The following is a 12,799-nucleotide window of genomic DNA, read 5'->3' as shown; positions in this document are numbered from 1 at the left end:
ATAGCGGGAGTGACTGACACGAAAGCGGGAGAAATTAGTGTCAATGTTTGCTGTCGAACCGAATGGAGGTCAATGATAAAAAACGGTGATGCGGTTTGGTGTTTGGAGACGGAGAATGATTTTACGATAATTATGTTAAGCGAAGCTTTTTAAGGCGCTTTGCGGTCAAAGCATAGACGAGCAATTTTAATCCAATTTGCTCCCCAAAAAGTGTCCGCACGTTCGGTCATATATTAACAGACAGCTCCTGCATTATTAATGTTGCATTAAAATTACAAAATGATTCTGATTCGTAAGCTCCTTTCTTTGAGTCGGAAACATTTCAAGCTAATCGGCCGGAACTGTATCAACTAGAACACTCATTAACCAACTTCACTAAATTCGCTAACTCATTAGACGCGATTTTCCCATTTCTGTGTACCTCAACTTCCGCGATCGGAGCCACCAAAAGGCTCCATACTCATTCCACCCAGCTCCAAATTAATAAAAGCTTCCAGCAGATGCATTAGGGCCGACGAAGCCTTTCCCTTCCGGGACCAAACTCATCTGCCGGGATGGTCGCGTTTTTGCTCCTCATTAACCTTCTAGTTCAGCTTCGACGCGTCCCGTGTCTGTTTACCGTCAGCACCATCAATCAGCCCCAAAATACCTCCGATCAGTGATTCGAATTAGTTTTATAACCCTTTTCTCAGCCCCCATACTAACATTAATTTCGTCGCCTGCAACACTTTAAAAATCTTCCTCACTCCCTCTCGTACACGTAGACTCTCTACGAGGTGCGCTCGGGATGGGAGCTTAACCTCCAATATCTAATCCATCGGGGCATCGATTTAGCGAGATAGAGAAACGAAGTCAGCGGGCAAAAGCCTAGGCCTAGAATGGCTTATCTGGTGCTCGGGAACGGGCCAGCACAGGCCACCGTGGTAACGAGCGGCCGGCGAAAGGCACCGAGGCGAGATTGATTGAATTTAATTGCCCCCTAGCGATAACATTAGTTCGCTGTCGGCTAATAATCACCCTAGCCGCGCAGGTCGCGTTGAGCTGAGGGGTGAACATTTGAATGCACCGACATCGGGGAAAGCCACGGTCCCGGTTTCGGATGCACATTTCTCGCACCCGGTGCCAAACGAATCGCCGTGTGTGTTTGTGTGCCGGCTACTGACCCGCGGGGCGGCCGTTCGTAGCGCGTTATCGGGAGTTCGCGCTCAAGAAAACAAGTGCGTGCGCACCGATGACTGCTTGTAAACATGACGCTTCTAATGAAGATGCTGTCCATACGCTGCCCATGCACTTGCAACGCGTGCAGGAATTTGCATGCAACGCATGAGACGAAGGACTGCATCACACACAGACACACAGCCACCGCAGAGCTGGTGCCGTTCCGTGCAGCTCGCAAACCGGTCAACAACGACTCCGAAACTTCTTCGGCCTTCCCCGGGAGAGGAAGGAGTAAATTAAATTTATCGATCGCGGAGGCTGCACTTTATCACCGGCGGTACAAAACGATCGCACCGACCGAAACGGAAGCATCGGACCAGTCCACGGGACGGGAAGGGACCAGATCTTACCGGAGAAGCTGCATGGGGCTGGGCGACGGTAATTAAATCACTTTCACATGACGACGTTCGGGCTGCTAACGCAACCGCGCTCATCTTGCGGGAGCTCGAGGGCCGACCTTTTGCACCGACCCGCTGGCAGGCATCGCCGATGCATCGACGAATTGCACGAGCCTGGGCACGCAGCGAAAGCGAAAGGCGATGCAACGCGGTAGCTCGTGTGCCGGACGATCGTGTGCCGGAATGCAGTTAATAACTCGGAAGGGTCCATCGTCTGGGCTGTTGAACTCGAAGGTGTGAGATTCGGTTGGCGGCGGGGAGCCGTGAGGTCGGATTGTCGGACGAGCGGAACCCTAATGCTAATGAGACGCACTTTGCATAACCTCTCTAATGTCGTTCGTAAACATGGTGTCAGCCAAGTCGTTTATCTTCACAGGTAGGTCCTGCGGTCTGTGATTATCGTATTAGCTGAGGTGCTCGCGAATACCAGCGAGAAGAAGCGCCGAATAGCAACAGGAGGTCTTTCGGATGTTACATATGCTGGAACAAATTTCGATGAGGTTATCTTATCAAGATGGGATGGTGGTTGCTTGATGATTAGCTAATCATATGACCTAAGCCCCATGTATCATACACTCCTCAAAATTACATTCACATCGTTTAGGTGCTGCTTGTTGGCAAGTACTCATTCATTTCATTTCAGGAATTTATCTACTGATATTGTTGAGTCAATATCTCTGGATATTATCACAAGTATTATCTTGAATGATTCAATATCTCTGAGTTGCATTCAAAGTAATCTGGGGTTAATTGACGTTGAAAAGAAAAGTTCAAATGTTTGGAGTTGGAGTCTTCTCGTAACTTGAAGATATCCAAACATGTCTTGGAGGTTTGCAGTCTCATGCTCTTAAGCAACTGAATCGTATTGCTAGAATTTCATCATAAAAGATCTTGCCAGATAAATCATAATTTTCTTCGGACATCAATATCAATTCACTCGGATCCAAATCTCACGGGAATCTCGATAACTAGCCCCCTCTGTCCATTGCATGAGAAACGTTACGAGAAGCCAATTGACAGGTAATGATATTAAAAACCCACATCAAACCTTCCCCCTTGCTTCGGCTAACGATCAATGCATGTTGTTGAACTTTGCCGATGCAACACCGCTCCATGAGAGCTCACCTTTCCTCCGGTCGCTTTGGAAATCCATATTCATAACCCGGTGCCTGTCTCATCTCGAGTGCCCTATGCGAGACGCATTAAAGCAGCGGGCTCCACAAAAGGAACCGATTCGACGAGGTGATCGCCAGCACTTGAGCCACGCAAGTGATAGCGAACGCTGCTAGCAAGAAGAAGAAGAAGGGATTCGCGCCTTAATCTCCCTTTGATGACCACCATCGATGTCGGGCGCGATGATCTTTATCACGCAGCACGGCGGGTAAGGTGGCCAGCACCATCGGTGACGTGTGGTGCCTCCGACTGCTGACAAAACAGACGAGTTTTCACTTTCAAGCACTCGCACGTGAACCCGTTTCCATCGCGCATCGTTTTCGTCTTGTGTGGGATGTGAGGGAATCGATCGCATATGAGCGCAGATCGAGAGGTGATCGCGATCGGGACCGATTTTCCTATTCGCAAGAAAATCCTGAAAGAGAAAGTTACTCGATCTGATGTTGTTGTTTTTTGTGTTTTTTTCTCTCTCTTTTCTTTGCACACATTAGCGTGGATGCAATGCGTTGAGCAATCGTAAACAGCGCGACACCTAGTTTGGAGTGTTGTACCGGTGTGTGAGAAGTTATTTATTGCACGCTTAAGCTAGCCGAAACATTTACATTAACATTTTCCCGCATCTTCCGTGTAGCGTTTCCAGTTCAGTGTGAAGCAGCACCGAGCCCTTTTGTGGAGCCGGTGTAACATTGTAATCGTAACGTCTGTGTTTAGAGATATGACCGTAACTCCGTATGCGAGTCCGGCAACGTTCGAGCCTGATCCAGTTGCCTTATTCAGTAATATCAATGAGTAATATCTAACCTAACAAAACCAAAAATTAAATCGAACTATCACGCACACGGATGTGCACTTTGCTTGGAAACGAACCTGGGAATTCAACTAAAATGAGTAAGTAATATGGAGTCACACGAGAGGAGGAACCAGCTCGACTGTGCATATCTTGAAGATGAGAACTGTGCACTTGCAATTACTACCTGTTTGTTTGATTTCCTAACCTGTCTCCAACGGTGTCACAGTATTGTATGATCAAACCATGAGGCCTAACATACCTTCCAGCCGTCCCGGTTCACCTGAACGAGGTCTCATCTCTTCACGCCTGCACCTCATGTTAAAGGTTAACACTTGTACACACATTCACTCTTTAGAAGGGGGGTGGGAAGAAAGTGACCGTTGCCCGTCCCGGTGACTTACTCCTGCACGGTGAATGTCAACTGCTTTCCGGTGCGTGACTCGAACCGGTTCGGCGTCTTGATGTCCAGTATGGCGATGATGGCGATGGTCAGCCCGATCAGCATGAAGGACGTGACGAAGATGCCGGACAGGATCGGTGCCGTGGTGAACCCAACGCAGTCCCAGGCGCTGTCAAACTTCGTTTTCCCTTCCAGGGCCGGCTGAACCTGTCGAATGACAAAGCGGGTTGTTATTAGCTTCGTTTCGCAAACAGGAACCACCAAACCTAACCCCAAACAAATCCCACCAAACACGGAAAACGCTGCCCAATTTCACGTCCCATCGTTGCGGAAATGTTGCGTAACGTTGTTGCGATTTCAGCAGTCGGCTGGCGCTTAGTGCCCACGAAAGGGACACGAGGATGGGGTCTCTTTTTATTATGAGTTTAAATTTGAGCATTTTCAGCTCGAGCTAATGAAGTACCGCCGGCACACATATAAACCCGGTTGTCGATGGCGCGCGCGGTGAGATCAGTTTTGATGGTGTCTTTGCCTTCGGTTACGCAAAGTCTGCCTCTCTTCCTAGGGCAAAACATTCGCACAATGTGAACGGAAAGTAGTTTTGATTGATTTTACAACTCTTGTTAAGCGGTTTTAAGTAGTCGGGCTAACGCGAAAGAAAGCTGAGGTTTTTTACGGTAACGATGTCAATAAAATATGCAAAGTTTGTTATCTCGTTTACCGTGCGCGGTTGATTTGAGTGTGAAGACTTTCTAGCCCGCTTGTCGATAGCACAATAAAAGATTAATTTCATCTCCACCAATTGGTGCAATTTAGAGGTGATGCATTCACATCAAACATAAGGCAATCCTATTTGAATACAGCTCGTCTGGGACATTGCTTAATGGAGAAATGCACAATCGATGTAGAAATGGAGTACCAAGCAACACTTCTTTGCAACCAAACCGATCATCACACATTTCTTACCGCTATGTGCGTCACATGCGTTCTGATAAAAATAGTCATAAAAAAGATGTTTACATTGTACTGCGAAACCATCGTCTTGGAGTCACATGCCAGTTGCATTCCATGCGCGATGCACAATTATTACACCTGCGACCCACTCAGAGACCCCAGCCAATTGCTCCAGTTTTCTTTTCTCACCTATCGCTTTAGTTGTTTTTCTCTCTGTTTTTTTGCTGTGTCTACGCTCATCTTCTTCAGACACAGCCGTTTCTCATCATGCTGTACATCAACCACCACCACCCATTACACGTGCAGATGGATGGCCGATTGGAAAGAAGCAACAATCATAAACGGGCGCCATAAAGCGCCGAGTCGAGTCGTTTGTTTACATACAAAAAACAGCAACCCAACGTACAGATGCGTATGCGTACACTTGTGAGACTTAATAGGTAAATTATAAGCGTAAATTCAATCACCTACTTGCAAGTAGGGTAACGTGTTTCGAGGTATGGTAGGTTTGGCCATTCTCTCACAATAAACACGCACGATTGTTGTCTGATTAAATTCCTATCAACGCTGCATTACACAACCAACGGCGGGTGTATGTGTATTGATTACACAAATGCATCGTGTTCATCTTTTTTCGCCCCGCTTACCTGAATGTTCTCCAGCGTCAGAATTGTGGTGCCATTGCGGAATACCAGCTGGCGGGCGCAAGAGTACGATGCGCCCAGCGGTGCGTACGGGGCCTTACCCTCCAGTTCCAGCGTCGTATCGAGCGATTTGGCACCGTCCTTGCTCTTCGTGTCCATCACAAATACGTCCACCTTGGACATGGACCAGTACCCGGCATCCATATCGAAGCGGAACTTGAGTGTGAGCTTGTGAGATAGAAATGGATTGATTAGAACTGATCTGCATGATATCTTCAAGCGACATCCTTACCTTCGTCGAATCGTCCACCTTGAAGGTGACAATCATCTTACTCTCGCGCTCCCGGGCATCGTACGTGGCGAGCGTGTGCTTGTCCAGCACGTGCGTCGTCTCACCCTCGTCCGAATCGTTCAGCATCTTCAGCACAGGCGGCCCGGTCATGTACAGGATCGCCTTGCCGGGCACATTGTACAGGGAGTCGGCAATTTCCGGCTCGTCCGTCGGGCTGCCGGGCGTGGTGCTGGTCGAGTAGAGGTCATCGCCACCCTTCGCCTCACGCTTGTGCAGTACGTGCGGCTCTTCCCACTGGTTGGCCAGTATGCCCAGCACCTTCCGCTCGCCGTAGTTCTCGGTGGAGTCGCGGAACAGTGCGGACAGTTCCACATCCTGCTGGGACGGTGAGCCAACCAGATTGATAACCTGTGGATAGAAAGAGACACATACAAAAAAAATAAACACCCCATCACAAGTTGGCATACAGTCAACGCCACTAGCGTCATCTATGAGGTCACATGAGATTCTCTCTCTCTCTCTTACTCACTCGCTCTCACCCCGCACTACAGTGCACTTTTCGCTTACCTCAGCGTTCACGTTGTAATCGAGCGGGTTGGAGCTCAGCATTTGCTGCGGGCTGTACATGTACTCGTACTTCTCCACGATCCGCTTGAACGTGGGGAAACTGTCCGCCGACAGTTTGGTGGTGCCGTTGCGTAGAAAAACCACCACCGCGGCCGCGTTCGAGTACAGATCCCGCAGCATCTTGTCGTCCACCTCGGCCAGGGCCGGGCTCTGCAGGTCCTTCAGATCGTCCAGGCCCCAAAATAGGAACGGCCCGCTGTAGTAGGCGCTCGAACTTTGCACCAGCGTCACGGCCAGCGCCAACGCCAGCAGCTGCACCCGGAGAAACATGGTTGGCACTGCCTAACGTGGTTTAACCTTAACTGCTTAATTGATTTGTCCCCGGGGTATTAATTGATAGTCGAATGGAATGCCACACGTAACTCGAGTTTTGTCGTAAGAACGGGCAACAACACCACAGCACTAGCGAGCTGATGTCAGAAAATTCTGAACGCAAAAGCGACAGGAACGGGTCGATATTTTACTCTCCTGTTTTGCTTGTGGTGCGAGAATTTCGCGAGAGCGGTGACAGAGACGGCTTGGGAACGCATGCGCGCAATTGGTCGCTGTCCGGGGGTTGTTTTTACCAAGAAAGGGGATAGAGTGGATGGTACCACGTGCTCTTGTTTACAAACAATGCTTTGAAAGATGCTTAATTGAAGGCAACAGGCACAAAGTTAATTGATTTTAATAGTAAAGTTTTGATACAGTTTTAATAACGTCAGAGCTTTGTATGCATAGTCCGAGAAAAATAAAAAAATGGGAATAACGACTTTTTAATGTTTTTTTTTTTTATTTTCTTTTCATTGAACCAGTTGGTATACTTTTTAAACTGTTTTAAAATCGTTATCACTTTTGTCACACAAAATTAACGAATTTCCCTTTTCAACATTTTCAAACGCCACGTGCTACGAACTTCCCTTTTCAAAACGACCGTTGCAAACGTCACAGCAGCTAACGCATCGTAACGCTTCTCGAAACCCCGCACAGGGAAGAAAAAGCAGGCCAAAGCGAAATCGACAAGAAAGTGTAGGAACCAAAACAAAAACACCCTCCACATTATTACAACCCCCAGCAAACGGCACCATCAAACCCTCCACACCAGAAGAACCGGTTTTACGCACGAAAAAGCACGCGCTCCGTCTCGACGATCAAGTCCACGATCGGGCGCGAAAAGAAACCGCCCCAAGGCGGAGAGAAAGTGTACGCAACAAGCAAAATGTGTGAGCCGGAGAGCCCGCCGAGAGAACGGTACGAAGAGAGGCTTTTCAATCCGTCACCGACCACCGTACGGGTGAGTCAGACTGTGGCTGCGGCTGAGAATCGAAGCAAACACTGCACGCAGTAAGCGGATCGTGTGACGCCCGTGTCTGTCACTTTGGGGCCGGTTTTCTGGGGCGTTGGTAGCAAAACAATAGCGAAATCGGTGTACCAGGTGAAGCTCGGAACATTTGTTACATAAATGTGAACTAACACCGGTGTGCAGAAAACAGTGCAAAAGACATGAAGCTCTCGGATGCGTATGAAGCGAGATCTCGCTCGTTTGTACTGCTGTCCGTAGTGGTGCTACTTCTGGTTGGTGAAGGTAAGTGAATGGTCAAGAGTGGCGCGCTCTGACGTCGGTGTGCCACGTTAGCTGTTTCTGTGCCCGCGTTTTCTGCTTCTGCTTCGCATGACTGAGGCCTGTGGAATGTACGGCTCTGATATTCCATTCTCCCTTCTCCTATTGCTCTTTTCCGGTGTGCAGCTCGAGGGTTAAACCTGGTGGCGCATATCTCCCAGCGCGGACTGCATGGAGAGATTGCCTTCTCGCAGCACAACGACCGCCAGGTATTGATTGCATCCGAGCTCGAGACGACGCTCCAATATCCGGAACAGGCGTGGAGCTGGGGCGTCTACCAGCTGCCCGTCGACTACACGATCGTAGATCCGCAGGAACGCTGCCAGCTCGCACGACTCGGTGAGCAGCTGTGGTCGTTCGACGATGACTTGGGCTATTTGATGCTGCCGGGCAATGAGTCGACCACCTGGCTGAACGACATCTCGCTTACCGGCGAGAAGGGCCTGTGGGGCAAATCGCTCGTCCTGTACGATCCGACCATAAACGTGCGGATCTGTGCGACGATTGTGACGCGCGATGGCTCGCAGGACCACCTGGCCGATGCACGCTTCTCCAGCCCCATCACCGGGTCCATCTATTTCCGCTGGCTGGCGGCAAAGGAATCGAACCACTCGGACACACTGATCCACACCAACCTGTTTCACATACGCGATCAGTCGCGGAAGATGGGCAGCCCAGCCTACACCGAGCACGTGTGGAAGATTTACGTGACGGACATTTTTGAAAGTGAGGCACAGAATGCGGAAGAAAACTGTAACAAGCTGCAGCTGGTGTTTGATCCACAAAATCGCGGCGCGGGCAATGCCATCGGTGACATTGATGGACGTGTAGGTCCACTGCGCATCACGACGAACGCGCGGCAGAACCAGTACCCGCAGCTCTTCCACGACCATAAGCTCGTTCTGCTGCCGAGCGATCTTTATGGGCCGTCGCGCAAGCTGTACGTCGTGGTGTTTGATCCGACTCATCCGGATACGTTTCTGGCCTGTGCCAAGATTCGACACCAGAAGCCGAGAACAGCTCGCGCTCTGGTGGATGGCGGTGGCATGCGAGGAGATATGCGCTTTACTCAACGATCCCGGTTCGAGCCTACCTGGATTCAGGCCAGCTTCGGAGCAGCCAGCAATGAGTCCGCGGCCAACATTAACTACGCCAAAGATGTCTCTAGCTTCCGGATCAATCAGCTTCCTTTGGAAGCTTACGCAGGTCCGGAGGAACGCTACTGTCTAACAGGTGGTGGCGTCTTCAACCCGACCGGAATTGCCGAGAAAGATAAGCCCCCGCCTGGCTATGGTACGCAAGATCAGTATCCGGTCGGCGATCTTAGTGGAAAGCTGTTAAATAGAAACAAAAAAGAGTCGCATTCGTTTTATCTGCCCGGTTCCAGTGCGGAACTGTCAGGTCTTTACTGGGACACATTTTTACCCCTTCAAGGACCGAACGCGATCACCTTCCGTAGCTTCTCCGTACAGCGCTACAACCGAACACTTCCAACAAACATCACCGAAGCCCCGTGGGCCTGTGGTACGGTGGCGCTGTACGAGTTCAATCGGCCTTATCAGGTGCCAATTCTAACGGCCCAGGTCCTGTACCGGTACCCCATCGTGGGTCGCATCCTGTTCCGACAGGTGAAGGATGAACATTGGTCGGAGACGGCCGTCATCTTCGAGTATCTGATCCATGCGGACGGCTCGAATGTCAACAAAACGGCCGACCATCGGTGGGCCATTACGGATGAACCGCCGGGGAAGGATTTCTACGATTGGCAGAACCGCTGCGTGAGTGCTGGTGGAGTGTACAATCCGTTCAAGGCTGCCCCACTCATGGGGAAAGGATGGGAAGAGATTTGTACCGGGTCTTCCGTAGAGTTGTGCCGGGTTGGTGATCTTTCGAACCGGTTGGGAGCACTGGCAATCGCTGGACATAAGCGAGAGGCGACAGAGATTAGTAGGAAAATGTTTATCGACGTGAATCTGCCGTTGAGTGGACCAGCTAGCATTATTGGCCGATCGTTGGTAATCTTTGATGATAACGGACCGAAAGCGCGCGGTGAGCGTCTTGCCTGTTCAGTGTAAGTTATTGGAAACGATCTCTTATGATTTTCGAGGAAAGTTTTGTGATTCTATTTATTATTTCTTTGCAGCATTGGAGGATATCATCGCCGAAAGGTAGTCGCCAGAGATTGGTACTCCAATGGTGATTTGTTAACGATCAAGGGGAAGCTGGAGCTGGTACAGCAATCAGAGTACGATCTTACGAACGCAGAAGTTGATTTCAAGGGACTAGATCAAAACAGTGGCTATCATGTGCATGTAGTAAGTACAGAGTCTGCATAATCTCTTCGTGTATTATTGATGACTAAACTTCCCTCCACACAACAGGCCCCCGTAGAAGGTGATCTAGAGTTCCCCTGCGAAGACTCCACCGTGTACGGACACTGGAACCCAAGAAACGTTGAGCCCAAACAATCACCACCACCGGCAATGGGCAGCACGGATCAGTACGAGCTCGGAGATCTTAGTGGCAAGTTTGGAACACTGGATGGAGTGACCATGTACGAGCAGGCGTACAATGACACACGGCTGCCACTGTTCGGGTACGAGAGCATTATCGGCCGTTCGATTGTGGTGCACAAGAAGGAAAAGAACCGGCGCTGGGCCTGCAGTACACTGGAGCGTGGATACAGTCCGAACGAGGCGCGTGAGATACGAGCAATTGCATCGTTTCATCATCCGACCGGCTTTGCATACGGGTACATACGGTTCACGCAGCTGATCGGTAATGATAACAGCCAGAGTGACACCATCATTGAGGTGAAGCTGCGCTACCCCGGTAAGCATGATCGCAATGTGACGCACAACCACAACTGGCACATCTGGGTGAACCCAGTCGGCGTGGATGCAACCGTTCAGCAGGTGGAAACGCGCTGTGTGGCGGCGGGATATGTGTGGAACCCTTACTACACACAGCTAGCAGATCCTTTAAATGTAAGTTACCTTAGCATTTCGCTTCAATGGGTAGTGTAAAAGTATTTTAAAAAATATCTTAAATATCTTCTTATAGCAAGAGCTGTACAAGCAAGAATGTGGACCAGATAATCCACTGCGCTGTTACGTAGGCGACGTAGGCGCCCGGCTTGGTCCCATCTCGATCGGTAGCCGCCGGCAGGTATTTACCGACAGCAATTTCCCCCTGGAAGGTACGGTCAGCGCACTCGGCCGATCGATCGTCATTTTTGGGGCCGAGTATTCGGGCCACCGGTTCGCCTGTGCCAAGATCGAGCCCGATCATGACATTGTGAAGTACATTAACCTGAAGAAACCGCCCCGGTTCGTGGTGGCACAGTTTCTCGAAGACGTGCGGCACGTTATGGGCCTGCCCGAATGGATGCTGGCGATCGATTCGCGCAGCACCAAGTCGCTGCACAATGACGCCTGCATTCAAATGATCGTGCACTTCAAGGGACCGGCCGCGCACAAGATAGAGCAAGACTTTTCGCGACTGCTCGCGGTTGGGCGGCTCGATTCGCCGAGCATCTACATCCCCGGGTACGATAATAGCAAGCGCAAGCGGACGCTCTCCTACCGAACGTGTGGGGTGCGCGATCCGAACGAAAAGAGTGCAAAAACGCTGTTCGGAAGTAGTGGTTCGATGCGCAAATTACCAGCAGGTTTGGGGGTGTTGTTAGCGTTTGCGTTTGTGAGATTATTTAGCCAAGCTATGGTTTAGTTGTAGGAGCACGCTTATTGCGCACACCCTGTACATGTTCCTTTAGATTCTGCGCTTAAATCAATTATTTTTAAGTAGAGAACTCCTTGAGTCTGTGACAGGAAATAGTCCAAACACTCATCTTCCATGTTTGTAAGATCAACGGGATCGAATAAATGAAATAAGAGCTTTCTTTGACGTTAGCCTAAATGTATGCTTCCTCGTGCACAAGCTTCAGTAGCTATGAATTTTAACTTTTTGAACTTTGAACTTTAGAGCTTGTCTGTACACTTTTATGGAAAAAACGTAGAATTCTTAGAAATCCGATTAAAAATAGAACAAGACATGATTTTCCTAACTATATATACCAGTTTAACTTATCTACTATCTATTTACACACATCCCTTCCAAGATCTCTTATCAAACGTTGATAGTTCTATACGGAAGATATTATCCCTCAATCGTTGACATTCTCAGACACTAATGCATCGCTCAGAAGCAATTATATTAAGACATCACCCTAACAAGAGCTCGAATATCTCTAAAAATAGATTGAGCTAGCAGCAGGAGCCACCTTGTGGTAAAATAAAATAAACTGGCCTTTGGTTGGTTGTTTGGTTTTTGCTCTCATTCCTGATGTTCTTTAATTGCTCTTCTTCACATTCTCTCTTCTTAATGCTAGCTTCTATTGGTTTAGTATCTGTCCCATTAAACGTGTTTGCTTCGCGATCTTTATTTGGTGCTGTTGTTGATGATGATGTTGTTGCTGTTGTTGTTGTTGTTGTTGTTGCTATCAATGTTCATGTTGATGGTATCTTTTCTTCCTTGATCTGGACACACTGTGGCCATTGTATCTCACAACCCTCCGTCACCTAGACCAGTGACGGTGGTGATGCACACGGCACAACATTCTTAGGGCCTCCGAGGTCAATAAAAAAAAAGAACACAAACATAACTACAAACACAAAACATAGGCGCAAAACAAAAACGATCGA

General features: G+C 49.2%; 2 protein-coding genes across 2 annotated transcripts; one reads left to right on the top strand and one right to left on the bottom strand.

The window, feature by feature from the left end:
* Positions 1-3,322: 3,322 nt before the first annotated feature.
* Positions 3,323-6,949, bottom strand: LOC120896183. Its single transcript, XM_040300135.1, has 4 exons — positions 6,437-6,949; positions 5,870-6,277; positions 5,581-5,805; positions 3,323-4,186 (listed from the first exon to the last, which is right to left on the bottom strand). Exons 1-4 carry the CDS (start codon positions 6,764-6,766, stop codon positions 3,977-3,979), a joined length of 1,173 nt encoding a protein of 390 aa, XP_040156069.1. The 5' UTR covers positions 6,767-6,949; the 3' UTR covers positions 3,323-3,976.
* Positions 6,950-7,753: 804 nt separating this feature from the next.
* On the top strand, positions 7,754-12,434 carry LOC120908457. The gene is made up of 5 exons (XM_040319441.1): positions 7,754-8,060; positions 8,223-10,167; positions 10,240-10,411; positions 10,478-11,083; positions 11,160-12,434. Exons 1-5 carry the CDS (start codon positions 7,979-7,981, stop codon positions 11,823-11,825), a joined length of 3,471 nt encoding a protein of 1,156 aa, XP_040175375.1. The 5' UTR covers positions 7,754-7,978; the 3' UTR covers positions 11,826-12,434.
* The last annotated feature ends 365 nt before the right edge of the window (positions 12,435-12,799 follow it).

The sequence above is a fragment of the Anopheles arabiensis genome, chromosome 2 (genome assembly GCF_016920715.1).
Source record: "Anopheles arabiensis isolate DONGOLA chromosome 2, AaraD3, whole genome shotgun sequence".
NCBI classification, from domain to species: domain Eukaryota; kingdom Metazoa; phylum Arthropoda; class Insecta; order Diptera; family Culicidae; genus Anopheles; species Anopheles arabiensis.
This window is presented reverse-complemented; position numbering and strand designations above follow the sequence as displayed.

What these genes read in the sequence shown, in the direction of transcription:
- LOC120896183 (XM_040300135.1), bottom strand. Translation starts at nt 6,766, where the DNA reads ATGTTTCTCCGGGTGCAGCTGCTGGCGTTGGCGCTGGCCGTGACGCTG. An exon ending in ATTACAACGTGAACGCTGAG is followed by an intron (nt 6,278 to 6,436) that starts GTAAGCGAAAAG and finishes TTCTATCCACAG; the next exon opens with GTTATCAATCTGGTTGGCTC. An exon ending in AGGTGGACGATTCGACGAAG is followed by an intron (nt 5,806 to 5,869) that starts GTAAGGATGTCG and finishes CTATCTCACAAG; the next exon opens with CTCACACTCAAGTTCCGCTT.
- LOC120908457 (XM_040319441.1), top strand. Translation starts at nt 7,979, where the DNA reads ATGAAGCTCTCGGATGCGTATGAAGCGAGATCTCGCTCGTTTGTACTG. An exon ending in GTGGCTATCATGTGCATGTA is followed by an intron (nt 10,412 to 10,477) that starts GTAAGTACAGAG and finishes TCCACACAACAG; the next exon opens with GCCCCCGTAGAAGGTGATCT. An exon ending in AGCTAGCAGATCCTTTAAAT is followed by an intron (nt 11,084 to 11,159) that starts GTAAGTTACCTT and finishes ATCTTCTTATAG; the next exon opens with CAAGAGCTGTACAAGCAAGA.